Here is a 14,503-nt window from a genome sequence, read left to right as displayed (position 1 = left end):
CTGTGGACTTCTCATGCTGTTCCCATACTCCCTACTTCATTGCTTGGCCACTATTTAGCCTTTTTTTGCATGGCTGACATCATCATTTATTTGACCCTTTCTCTGATCTGTCAGAAGGAAGGCAAAATGAGACGCACAACGTATCCTGCCTGTGTAGCAGCTGTAAGGCCTGTATGGCCCAATCAGAATTGGCTTGTGATTTGGTAGCCAAAAGCAGGAGTGGGTACAAAACACAGAAGACTTTCAAATATTCTGTTCACGTGTCATCTCTGTTTTGGATCCACTCCTGTTTTTTTGGCATTAGCAATACTGATGGATTACTTACCAAATGCTGACCGAGTGAAGGCAGATTCTCCACAGACAGGATCCATTTTTTGTGGATTATTGTTCCGACAGATCAGAGGAAGGGCAAAATAATCAGTGACGTCCACACACACTTACTGCTGACACCCTCTCCACTTGTATAAGCGTTCAATAGAACATGTTCTGTAGACATCTATGTGGAATTAGTTGACGACGGTGTAAAAGGAGTGCACTTCTTCTTGGCGGCTAACATCGACCTGTAAAGCCTCATGCAGATGTCCGTGGAACACGGTCAGTGAGATACCGGACTGGCATTGCAGGAGCGCACGGCGTCAAAGCCAGGGCCGCTGATAGAAATCATGGGGCCCCGTACAGCATACATGACGGGGCCCCCTTCAGCTCCACCCCCTGATCCCTCCTTCAGCCACACCCCTGGCCCCGCCCTTGGCCCCTCCCCAGACGCCGCCTTGAAACAACATGCAGATTTGTCTACAAGTGATATTTATGGCGCTGGGGGGTCGTCTGTGAATGGCGCTGTTATGGAGGGGATCTGTGAATGGCACTGTTATGGAGGGGATCTGTGAATGGCACTTTTATGGAGGGGATCTGTGGATGGCACTGTTATGGAGGGGATCTGTGGATGGCACTGTTATGGAGGGGATCTGTGGATGGCACTGTTATGGAGGGGATCTGTGGATGGCACTGTTATGGAGGGGATCTGTGGATGGCACTGTTATGGAGGGGATCTGTGGATGGCACTGTTATGGAGAGGATCTGTGGATGGCACTGTTATGGAGGGGATCTGTGGATGGCACTGTTATGGGGGGATCTGTGGATGGCACTGTTATAGAGGGGGATCTGTGGATGACACATACCGTATATAGCATCTTATGCTATGTGTCATCCACAGATACCCCTCCATAACAGTGCCATTCACAGATACCCTCCATAACAGTGCCATCCACAGATCCCCCCCATAACAGTCATCCACAGATCCCCCCATAACAGTGTCATCCACAGATCCCCCCATAACAGTGTCATCCACAGATCCCCCCCATAACAGTGTCATCCACAGATCCCCCTCCATAATGGTGCCATCCACAGATCCCCCCCATAAGTGTCATCCACAGACCCCCCGGCCCCCCCCATAAGTGTCATCCACATGACAGACCCCCCCCCATAACAGTGCCATCCACGGATCCCCCGCCCTCCCTATAACAGTGCCGTCATGACGTCATCCATATAGATCCCCCCCCGCCACTCACAGTAGTATACATTAATAAATCGGTGCAGCCGTGCAGGCTGCAGACAGTAACTTTAATTTTAGCACAGGCACAGCGCTCATCTCTTTACTAAAATACTACCTTACATTCAGCTCCTGCCTCCTCCCTCCACCCTCCAGCCTCCAGTAACAAGTGCGGGCGGCAGCGCTCACTCACTGACGTCACGCGCCTGCGCCGCCTAGTGGGAGGAGCAGGCGTGTGACGTCAGTGAGTGAGCGCCGCCCCCCACACTGCCTGCTGTTACTGGAGCCAGCCCACTGACAGCAAAAAAATTAAAATGGCTCGGGAGTCGGCAGCCCGGGCCCCCCTGCCAGCCGGGCCCGGTACAACTGGGCCAGCTGTACTGGCCTATCAGCGGCCCTGGTCAAAGCAACCGATATCTGCTGAGGCTTAAGGCTGAATTCATTCTTGAGTTATGTGGTCAGTTTTGGCCCTGTGACTGCCCAAATATGTGAGGTGTGCAGTGCATGTCATCTGCATGTCATACGGACTCACAGTATTATTTCACTACCAAAGCAGACTCCCTATGCGTGTTACTGCAAGGCACAGTGTTCAACACCACTATAAAGGCTCTGTGCAGCCAGTAAATAGCTGTTTTTTAACGTAATTTGCCGCAAATTTATTTGGATCAAACCAAATTTTTCCAAAAAAATTAGGCAAACCGGCGAATCAAATATTTTAAAAATTTGCTTATCACTAGTGGCCATCGTGGCCCACCTTCAACCCCAATGATGCCGGTCCTATGTTGGGGGAACTACGCTGTCTCTAGTTTTAAATCTTATCTCTCCGTCTGTATGAAGATACATACTGCAAACACACTGCCCTTGATTTCTTGCTACAGACTTCCTAAATCAATTTAAAAAGGGTTATTAGGAACGAGCTTGATATCTGCTGTGGCACAGGTTCACAGTTCCTCATGACAGTATAGCTGAATGAAATAGCTGCTGTCTGTTATATACAAATACTAGTCTACTAGTGAATCTGATAGCTGTTTAGTTAAGTGTAGATACATTGTTTTAACATACTGGCAAAACTGTGAATACAATGTTGCCATTTAGCTTCAGGAAGGGAGCCTGACTATACACTTAAAAGCACAAGGCTAATTTACAGCAGCCAGCTAGATATCAGGAGTTTAGCCCTGCGCCAATGATACTTTAAAGGGCTTCTGTCACCCCACTAAAGTCATTATTTTTTTTTGGGCTAGTTAAATTACTTATTATGCGATAAATGAAAATATAATGGTCTTACTTACTTTGCTTCAGCAGTTTCTTCTAAAAACAAACTTTTATAATATGTAAATTAGGTCTCTACCAGCAAGTAGGGCGTCTACTTGCTGGTAGCAGCTGCAGAAAACCGCCCCCTCGTCGTGTTGATTGACAGGGCCAGCCGGGATCTCCTCCTCCGGCCTGCCATGTCAGCATTTCAAAAATCGCGCGCCTGTGTTCATTCGGCGCAGGCGCTCTGAGATAAGGAGGCTCGCCTCCTCAGCACTCCCTCAGTGCGCCTGCACCGATGACATCTTCTATTTCGGTGATGTCATCGGCGCAGGCTTTATGCGCCGATGACATCAAAAAAATTACTTTAGTGGGGTGACAGAAGCCCTTTAAGACATTAATACCAGTATTCCTTTAGTCTAAGGGCTCATTCACACGACCGTATGAATGGGTCCGCATCCGTTCTGCAATTTTGCAGAATGGGTGCAGACCAATTCATTTCAATGGGGCCGCAAAAGATGCGGGCAGCCAGGGGCATTGCTAGGGTCTCAAAAGATCCGAGGCCCAAGCCCCAATGAATATGGCCCAGTTCTCTAAGTCGCCCCTCCTTCCCAGCACACCGGATTTTGCTGTACTTGCCATACAGCAGCACATACCTGTCACATCCAGTGCCTTCAGGTTACGTCTCCTCCAATGTATATCTTCTCTGTCATCATCTTCTCCATTTGGTCCATATAACTTCTCTCAGCCGCCTCGTCTCTGCAGAGTGTGACACACCCAGACATCTAAGCTTCCTCACATTTCTATCATCATCCCCCAACCTGGAGTCCCCACATTGGTATCCTGCTGCTCGCTGTGCTCCCCAATACCCCCAAATAATATCCTGAAGGAAAATAAGTTCCCCCATATTAATAGTGCTCCTCATAGTCCCACAATAGTAATTCCCTTCTAGAATGCCGTCATTAGTAATACTGCCCCCTACAGTGCACCCAACCATGTTAACACTCCCCACGGGTGCCCCCATTAGTAGAAGAGCCCTCCAGTATTAATAATACCCTCACAGAGCCCCCAGTAGAAATAAGGCCCCACTATTGTTCCCCCAGTGGTAATAAAGCTGTCTATAAACCCCTCAGTAGTAATAAGGTGGATCTATAAGTCACTTATACTGCCACCTACTGTTAAAATTGGTCACTCTGAAGTGTCTCCAGTATTTATAATGCCCCCTGCAGTGCCCCCTGTAGTTATATTCCTCCCTCCACCATACAGTCCCATATAAATAACATCAAACCATCCCTCCTGCCCCTCCAAAATACAGTCCCATGTAAATAACATCACTCCCCTCCTTTCAGCCCCTCCAATCTATAGTCCCATGTAATTTCCCTCCCTTCACCATAGAATTTCATGTAAATAACATCACACCATCTCTTTAGCCCCCTCCAACATACAGTCCCATGTAAATAACATCACCTCCTTCCTAACCGCCTTCAACATACAGTCCCAAGTAAATAATATCACGCCCTCCAGAGCCGCCTCCAACATGCAATAACATGTAAATATCACCCCCTCAACATTCATTCCCATTTAAATAACATCACTCCCTCCCACAGCCGCCATCAACATACAGTCCCATGTAAATAACATCACTCCCTCTTAGTCCCATGTAAATAGCATGACCTTCTCCCCACCAACCTCCAACACACAGTTCCATGTAAATAACATCCCTCTCTTCAGCCATAACATATAGTCCCAGTTAAATTACCACAACTCCCAGCATTCCTCTGCCTTTGCCTTCACTTACCTCTCCTCGTGTAGCAGACATCACCACAGCTTCTTCTCCTCTTAACTGCCATCCTCTCCTGCACTGGTCACATGGTGACATCACCGCAGGTCCTTCTCAACAACTGCCTGTTTTACTGATCACATGACATATGATGTCATCACAGGTCCTTCAGCTCTTCCAGTGCACTAGGTTTAACTGTATTGCCGTCCTGAGGATGCCAATACAGTCAAATGCTTCGAGTACGGAGAATAGTTGACAAAGATGAGAATATGAATTCAGCGATGAAAAATATGGAACAATCCTTTACAGATAGGGGGTATCCTAAAAAATTAGTAAAAAAACATGCGGAAAGAGCCAAAAAGATCTCTAGAGATGAATTGTTGACCCCCAAACAAAGACAGACTAGTGACAGATTGCCGTTTGTATCATCATACAACGAGTTGAGTCCTGATATTGAAAAGATAGTGAGGCGACATTGGGGGTTATTGAGCAGTGGACACCCCAACATTGCGGCGTTTAAAAATTCATCTATGATGGCATATAGAAGAGCAGGGAACATCAGGGATAAGGTAGTACACTCCAAAGTACCAGACAAAGGACAATTGAGACAGACGTTTCTTAAAACAAGGCGCACGGGCTCTTTCCCGTGTCTGGGATGTGTGAACTGTAAACAGATGGCCAAGGGATCTGTGTTCTCACATCCAGACACGGGTGAGACCTTTGACATAAGACATTATCTCACCTGTGATTCGTCATGGGTGATATATGTACTATGGTGCCCCTGTAAAAAATTATATGTTGGCGAAACTACTTGTGATCTAAAGACTAGGTTGAATAACCATAGACAATCTATCAGGAATAAAAGAAGAGATTTGCCCGTATCAAAGCATTTTGCTGAAAAAACCCATAAAGAAAGTGAGAGACTTGAGAAAGGTTCTGTGAGAGAACCAAAACGTTGTCAACATTTGATATGTGTGAATAAAGAGCACATTTTATCTTTCAAGGGGTGCTGCGGATTTTCTTCATTTATATATATATATATATATATATATATATAAAAGTTAACTGTCTAATGTAATACAACAAAGCACAGAGCACAGCAATGACACTGCTGTCTATTTCATAACTGCAATAAACTTTAGAACATAGCTGCTGGGGAGGTTTTTATATAGTAAGGGGTAGGCAACTTTTCTATTGGTTGCTAGGGATGTTGCTTAGGGTACTTTCACACTAGCGTTTTTCTTTTCAGGCGCTGAGTTCTGTTCTAGGGGCTCAAATCCGGAAAAGAACTAATCAGTTTTATCCCCATGCATTCTGAATGGAGAGCCATCCGTTCCGGATGCATCAGGATGCATCCAGTTCAGTCTTTTTTACTGATCAGGCATTTCAGAAAACCGTAGCATGTTGTATTTTTACTTCCGGCCAAAAATCTTGAGCACTTTGACTGAACGCCGGATCTGGTATTTTTCCTATTGACTTGCATCAATGCCGGATCCTGCGCTGTGTGTTCCGTCAAACCAGATCCGGCTTTTGCATGTTAAACCCGAAAAATGTCCATAAATGGCGGATCTGTTTTTTTCCAATGCCGGATCCGGCGGGCAGTTCCGGCGACGGAATTGCCCGCCGGATTCAAACAACGCTAGTGTGAAAGTACCCTAAGCTATGACAAAGCCATCTCATTGGCCCACAAGCTAGAAGGGAAAGATGATCACCTGATGTGTACTGTGTTAAAAAAAACAAACAAAAAAAACTAATATTCGTCATTATGAATATATAGCACTATATTCTAAATATTCACAAATTCTCAAAGTGCCGATATTCGCAATAAAAATGTGCTTTTTGAATATTCACGCTCAACACTATTAAGCGGTAAGCTGACCTAAAATACATCTGTATTTGATCGAATTTCCAAGAGATATTTTTAATATATTTTGCTGCTTTTCTTTATAAATATTTTCTGTGCTTTTAAGTCTATATTACTAATTATTAAGAGTTTTTTGTAATTATAAGGCTGGGGGTACATAGTGATCCTGACCATGACATCCACTACATGAACAAAGATCGCTGTGTGGCAGTGCAACCACTGGACTGAAGTTAATGCAACCCCAGAATCGCTGAAAAATCCAGCAGTGTTGGGTTTTCTGTAATGGTGGGGTTGCGTTCACAGCAACTTGTCAGTTATGCTATGCTACGACCTAATTCAGTTTAATGGCTGTCCTGCTACTTACTGACCTTTAGTGGCGTGATTTTTGTCACAACCAAAATTGCTGTGTAGCCCTGTCCTAACTGTTCATAATCCTGTTTTGCTTCTTAATCTATTTAACAAAAACTGATTATGAAATAAAATTACCTCTTTGAACAGTAATTTCCAGATTGGTTCAATGTCAACTTCAATGGCATTGGGTCCACAAATAGATTGTCTAAATGGAAAAATATAATGTAATTATACTAGTAAAGATAGAAAAATACAATAATAACAAAAGAGATATTGAAATTATTCCTATGCATTAAATAATAAAATATGCAGATTTATTTTTTCAGGAGGGGCCTCCTCAAACAGTTGAAAGGCAGGGCTGCTGGGTGTCGGACCCCCGCCGATCTGCTGAGGATAAGTCATCAATATTAAACACCCATAAAACCCCTTTAATGGGCATATTTTTTCCCACAAACTTAACAAAATACCTAACATTTCCATCTGAAAAAAGCATTTCTACTACTAGGTCATTAACTTGCAAACTTTGAAATTAGAGATGAGCGAATTGATTCTGAACTAATCAGATTCACCAAACAAATCCAAAGTTTTGGTGATTCTTTTGGACGAATCCGGCAAAAATGGTGCCAGTTCCTTTTTTATTGTGGAGATTGGTGGGAAAAATGACAGAATGGATAAAGATGGAAGGTCCTATGACCCTGGGAGGGGGAAAGGGCTTGGCCTAATTGTCTCATATTTTGACAGGCAGCCTGACCAGCCAATCAGTGAGCAATATTCAGCCTGGTCCTTCTACTCAGAAGGAATAAACGCAATTCTGTGCACACCTAGAGATGTGATAGGGTGTGTTGTGGCTAAGGCTGACAAAAAACTATTGCAGAGACACAGGCCATTAATCTAGGGACATCGTAGAGAAATTAGATTTTAGGGTTTTATCAGGGAAAGCTTAGTTAGCATAGAGTGAGGGAGGGACTAGTCATCTTGAGTTGTGTCTTGTTTCATAGCTCATACTGCTTGATGGCAACTAAGTTCTGCATTACAAATGCATTCATGTTGTTGGTATTCAGGTATTTCACAAACAGATTAAATTGATCTCGATCTCCTGCCCATATTATGAACACATCGTCAATATATCTAAAAAAGCTCTTGATGTACTGCACAAAGGGGTTATTAATTGTGCAGTACATCAAGAGCTTTTTTAGATACATCGACGATGTGTTCATAATATGGGCAGGAGATCGAGATCAATTTAATCTGTTTGTGAAATACCTGAATACCAACAACATGAATATGAGTTTTACCAGTAAAATATAAGAACAAACCATCGAATTTCTAGATGTACAAGTTAGAGTGGTAAATGATGAAATAGATACAACCATAGACAGAAAATCCACTTCAACTAATTCCCTTTTACACTATAAAAGTTTCCATCCCCCGCATGTAACTGTAGCAGTTCCTTATGGTCAATTCATGCGGCTTGCCAGAATAATTAAAAATGATATAGAATTTGAACAACAGATTAGGGATCTGAAGATTAGATTCCTACAGCGTGGCGATCCATCCCCTATTATTGATAAGGCATATGACAGAGCATGTATACGCAGATTGAATAGTAATCTACACAAAAAGAGAAAGAAAAAACAACATGGCAACGACCCCCCAGACACTACAAGGGCAGTGTTCACATTTGAATATTCTCCCATCGCTCAGACCATAAAAAATGCGATTTTAAGCAATTGGCATATGTTACAGAGAGATGAACAACTAAGTGAAAAAACCAAGAATAAGCCAATTGTGAGCTTTAACCCCTTAAGGACTTAGGACGTACCGGTACGGCATGGTTCCCGAATCCTTAAGGACCCATGACGTACCGGTACGTCATGGCTTTAATTTGCTATTCCGGCGCCGCGGGGGTTAATCAGAACGGGATTTCGGCTGAAATCATTCAGCCGGCATCCCGTAACAATGCAGGGGGGGGTCATTTGACCCCCCCGTATCGACGATCGCAGAAAACCGCAGGTCAATTCAGACCTGCGGTTTTCTGCGTTTCCGGTCCATTCGGGTGTCCTGTGACCCGATGAACCGGAAAAAGACTGCGATCGGTGGCGTAATTATACACCACCTATCGCAGTCCGAGGATTTGGAGAGGCGGTGCTGGCTCTGGTGCTGAACGCTGCTGTCCAGGGTGCTGATTGGTGCAGGGGAGAGAGGCGCGAGATTCAAACTTCCTGCGCTCCTCTCTCCCCTCCTCTTCCTGTCCAGCACCCTGACCATGCAGCACCGTCCAGCGTCCAGCTCCTGAGTCCCCCTAATCGTAGTCCATCACCCTCCTGCACCCATCGCCACCCAGGTAGGTTAGGGTCAGTGAGGGAGAGGCACCGTTAGGAAGGGAAAGAAGGGAAAAGTTAGGAAAAAAAACAAAAACTTTTACTAAACTTTCTTTTCTTTCTTTCTGATCCATCTATCAGACCCCAGACCCCCCCCTGCCACTTGCCGCCCCCCACCACCACCAGCCCCCCCACCCCCCACCCTTCCCCCCACCAGCCCCCACCTCACCCCCCCCCCCCCTTTCACCACCAGCCCCCTTACCACCACTTTTTTTTTTTTTTTTTTCTGCGTGCGCTGACTGTCCGGCACTTTTTTTGTCCGGCCACTGTTAGCGCATCGCCCGCCCCACCGCCCCACCGCTGATCAGCGTTGTACCGCTGATCAGCAACTTTGAACTTTTTTTTTTTTTTTCTAACACTTGCCCCTTTTTTTTCCTTATTTAGTACGCGAACACCCGTTGCCCCCACACACACGCACATATATAATAAGATACGGCCGGTCATCGATCACTTTGGGGCCACATTTCAGCAGGCCTACGTACCTGGAAGGGAGGTCGCGGTTGATGAGTCTCTCATTGCGTTCAAGGGGAGACTCAGTTTCCGCCAATATATTCCCACAAAGCGGGCGAGGTATGGCGTGAAGCTATACAAAATTTGTGAGAGTACCTCAGGGTACACTTACAAATTTCGTGTGTACGAGGGGCGAGATTCCCGGATTCAACCCCCAGAATGTCCCCCCACTCTGGGTGTTACCGGGAAACTCATGTGGGACCTTATGTACCCACTGCTGGATAACGGTTACCACTTGTACGTGGACAACTTTTATACCAGCATTCCCTTGTTCAGGTCCCTTGCCGCCAGATCCACGTTCGCTTGTGGGACCGTGCGGAAAAATCAACGCGGCCTCCCTGCCCACCCCCTCTAGGTACCTATCCCCAGGGGTGAGACCCGTGCACTTACCAGTGGAAACCTGTTGCTGGTGAGATATAAGGACAAGAGGGATGTCCTTATGCTGTCCACAATCCATGGTAACAGCACCACCCCAGTCCCTGTGCGAGGTACCGCGGCAACGGTCCTCAAGCCCGATTGTATCGTCGACTACAATCGGTATATGGGAGGAGTTGATCTCTCTGATCAAGTCCTCAAGCCATATAATGCCATGCGCAAAACCCGGGCATGGTACAAAAAAGTTGCGGTCTACTTGGTACAGGTTGCCATGTACAACTCTTTTGTACTATCCCGAAGCGCTGGCAGCACAGGGACATTCCTCCAATTCTATGAGGCAGTCCTCAAAGACCTGATCTTTTCGGACCGGGAAAGAGCAGGCCGGAGTACCTCGGGAATTGGAGGCGCCCGGATCGTCCCTGGCCAACACTTTCCAGGTGTGGTCCCCCATACTGGAAAGAAGGGACGAACCCAAAAAAGATGCAGAGTGTGTCACAAGAGGGGGATACGGAAGGACACCACTACTCAATGTGACACGTGCCCCGATCATCCGGGCCTCTGCATTATCAATTGCTTCAGGGAGTATCACACTTCCATGGAGTACTAAATTTTTATAATCCCCAACAGTCCACTAGAGAACATAAAAAACTATGGCTCTCAGACTTTGGAGACACGGAAAGAATTTTTTTTCCCCAAAAAAATATTAGTTTTAGAGCAGGCATCCTCAAACTGCGGCCCTCCAGATGTTGTAAAACTATAACTCCCAGCATGCCCAGACAACCTACAGCCATCAGCAGGGCATGGTGGGAATTGTAGTTTTACAACATCTGGAGGGCCGCAGTTTTTAGGATGCCTGCTTAGTGTCTCCAAAGTCTGAGAGCCATACATATTGGGCATCGTCGCGTGTGTAAAAGTCGTCGCTATAAAAATAACTTTTGACCAAACGCCTCGGATGAACGGTGTTAAAAATATAAAATAAAAACGGTGCCAAAACACCCATTTTTGGGCAAAATTTCCATTTGAATCCTTTTTGCCGGTAATAAAGCAAGGGTTAACAGCCAAACAAAACTCAATATTTATGGCCCTGATTCTGTAGTTTGCAGAAACACCCCATATGTGGTCGTAAATGGCTATATAGCCGCACGGCAGGGCATAGAACGAAGGGAACTCCATACGGTTTCTGGAAGGCAGATTTTGATGGACAGTTTTTTTTTTGACACCATGTCCCATTAGAAGCCCCCCCTGATGTAGCCTAGACTAGAAACTCCCAAAAAGTGACCCCATCTAAGAAACTACACCCCTCAAGGTATTCAAAAGTTACTTTACAAACTATGTTAACCCTTTAGGTGTTCCACAAAACTAAATAGCGAATGTAGAAACAATTTTTAATTTTTTTTTTTGTTACATTGCCTCAAAAAAGAGTAATGAAGAGCAACCAAAAATCATATTTACCCCTAAAATAGTCCCAAAACAACAACCACCTGATCCCGTAGTTTCCTAGATGGGGTCACTTTTATGGAGTTTCTACTCTAGGGGTGCATCAGGAGGCTTGAAAGGGTACATGATGTAAATAAACCAGTCCAGCAAAATCTGCCTTCCAAAAACCATATGACGTTCCCCTTCTTCTATGTCCTGCCGTTTAGCCAAATAGTAGTTTACGACCACATATGGGGTGTTTCTGCAAACTACAGAATCAGGGCAACCCATTTTAAGTTTTGTTTGGCAGTTAACCCTTGTTTTACTCCTGGAATAAATTGATTATATTGGAAAATTTTCCAAAAAATAGAAATTTCTAAATTGTTTCTCCATCTGTCAATAACTCTTGTGGAACACCTAAAGGGTTAACAAAGTTTTTAAACCCAGTTTTGAATACCTTGAGGGGTGTACTTTCTTAGATGGAGTCACTTTTTTGAAATTTCTATTCTAGGGGTGCAACAGGGGGCTTCAAATGGGACATGGTATAAACAAAACCAGTCCTGCAAAATCTGCCTTCCAAAACCCATATGGTGTTCCCCTCCTTCTATGTGCTCCCGTTTGGCCAAACAGTAGTTTACGACCACATATGGGGTGTTTTTGCAAACTACAGAATCAGGGCAACCCATTTTGAGTTTTGTTTGGCAGTTAACCCCTGTTTTACTCCTGGAAAAAATTGATTATATTGGAAAATTTTCCAAAAAATTGAAATTTCTAAATTGTTTCTCCATCTGCCAATAACTCTTGTGGAGCACCTAAAGGGTTAACAAAGTTTGTAAACCCAGTTTTGAATACCTTGAGGGGTGTACTTTCTTAGATGGAGTCACTTTTTTGAAATTTCTATTCTAGGGGTGCAACAGGGGGCTTCAAATGGGACATGGTATAAACAAAACCAGTCCTGCAAAATCTGCCTTCCAAAACCCATATGGTGTTCCCCTTCTTCTATGTGCTCCCGTTCGGCCAAACAGTAGTTTACGACCACATATGGGGTGTTTCTGCAAACTACAGAATCGGGGCAACCCATTTTGAGTTTTGTTTGGCAGTTAACCCTTGTTTTACTCCTGGAAAAAATTGATTATATTGGAAAATTTTCCAAAAAATTTAAATTTCAAAATTGTTTCTCCATCTGCCATTAACTCTTGTGGAAGACCTAAAGGGTTAATAAAGTTTGAAAAAACAGTTTTGAATACCTTGAGGGGTGTAGTTTCTAGAATGGGGTCATTTTTGGGAGGTTTCTATTATCTAAGCCTCACAATATGACTTCAAACCTGAACTGGTCCATAAAAAGTGGGATTTTGAAGATTTCTGAAAATTTCAAAATTTGCTTCTAAACTTCTAAGCCTTGTAACATCCCCAAAAAATAAAATATCATTCCCAAAATGCTGCAAACATGAAGTAGACATATGGGGAATGTAAAGTCATCACAATTTTTGGGGGTATTACTATGTATTACAGAGGTAGAGAAACTGAAACTTTGAAATTTGCTAATTTTTCAAAATTTTCGGTAAAAATTGTATTTTTTTATGCAAAAAAATTAACTTTTTTGACCCAATTTTAGCAGTGTCATGAAGTACAATATGTGACGAAAAAACAATCTCAGAACGGCCTGGGTAAGTCAAAGCGTTTTAAAGTTATGAGCACTTAAAGTGACACTGGTCAGATTTGCAAAAAATGGCCAAGTCCTTAAGGTGAAATAGGGCCGAGTCCTTAAGGGGTTAAACGTGCCAAAACTATAGGTGACATTGTCACTAATACAAATCTCCCTGACACAAGTAATGCCTGGCTGGATAAATGGTGTCCCGTGGGGAATTTCAAATGTGGACACTGTGCAATGTGCAAGTCCATGCGCATAGGGACACATATTCAGATGGGAAGAAAGACGCACGTAGTTCGACAATTTATAAAATGCAAATCAACTTATGTCGTTTATGTGATTTATTGTCCCTGTGAGAGATTTTATGTTGGTAAAACTCACAGATCTCTCTATGTGCGGTTTAGAGAACATAAGAGATCGATTACAACGTGTGTCGGTGCCATGCGCCTCATAGAACATGTTAATGAAGTGCATCAAGGTGACAAAGAAGTGTTAAAATGTGCAGTCAATTTACCTGTGCGAGGTGGAGACAGGAAACGTATTCTATTGCAGAGAGAAGCCGAATGGATCATCAAAACCGATGCCATGGGAGCATTAGGTTTTAATGACAGAAATGACTTTGCTGTCTTAGTTAGAATTTTATCATCTTAATGTTCTATTTATTTGCAGAGGTGATCCATATTCATGATTGATTCACCTGTCTGGCTGTGACGTGCTGAGAGGGAGACAGGTATTTACGGCGCTCCTCTACCACGTCACAGTGGGCTTGATAAAGCGCTATCTTAGCGTGAAACGTCTGTTGCCTAAGGGTCCATTCACACGTCCATGTGTGTTTTGCGGATCCATGGATCCGTGGATCCGCAAAACACGGACATCGGCGATGTGAGTTCCGCATTTTGCAGCCCGCACATCTCTGGCACTTAATAGAAAATGCCTTTTCTTGTCCGCAATTGCGGGATCGTAAATGTGGACTTCCGGGATTGTAAATGCGGACCCGGAAGTGCTGCCCCATAGAAATGAATGGGTCCGCAATTCCGTTCCGCAAAATGCGGAACAAAATTGCGGACGTGTGAATGGACCCTTACTTTACTGCATTGGTGCTGTGTTTTAACCTAAAATAAAGCGTTTTGTGAAGATTCGGTGAGTGCCGCTTTTTCCTCTATTTTTCATTTATGCGATTATTGGACTGTTTGCTCTAGCAGAGCACCACCGATTTCACTGCATGTTCCCTGGAAGAGAGTGTTATTGACATTACATCACGCTTAGTAGTGCCAGCTGTTATTTCTTCTATAGTTCTCATTTGCTAGTATACATTCTGTTGCAAATGATGATCAATTGCCCTCCAAAAACAGTTTCAATTTATTCTTTTTAATTG

General features: G+C 44.1%; 1 protein-coding gene across 1 annotated transcript in view; it reads right to left on the bottom strand.

Annotated features, from left to right (window-relative positions):
* Positions 1-14,503, bottom strand: part of LOC120997964 (probable cation-transporting ATPase 13A4) — a 119,319-nt gene that overhangs the window by 82,369 nt on the left and 22,447 nt on the right. The window contains exon 6 of the mRNA XM_040428348.1: positions 6,931-7,000. Within this exon, the coding sequence (XP_040284282.1) occupies positions 6,931-7,000 (70 nt within the window). The remainder of the gene's footprint in view (positions 1-6,930; positions 7,001-14,503) is intronic.

Source organism: Bufo bufo, chromosome 4 (assembly GCF_905171765.1).
Source record: "Bufo bufo chromosome 4, aBufBuf1.1, whole genome shotgun sequence".
Lineage (NCBI taxonomy): Eukaryota > Metazoa > Chordata > Amphibia > Anura > Bufonidae > Bufo > Bufo bufo.
Note: the sequence above shows the minus strand (reverse complement) of the source record. Positions and strands in the feature narration are given on the sequence as shown.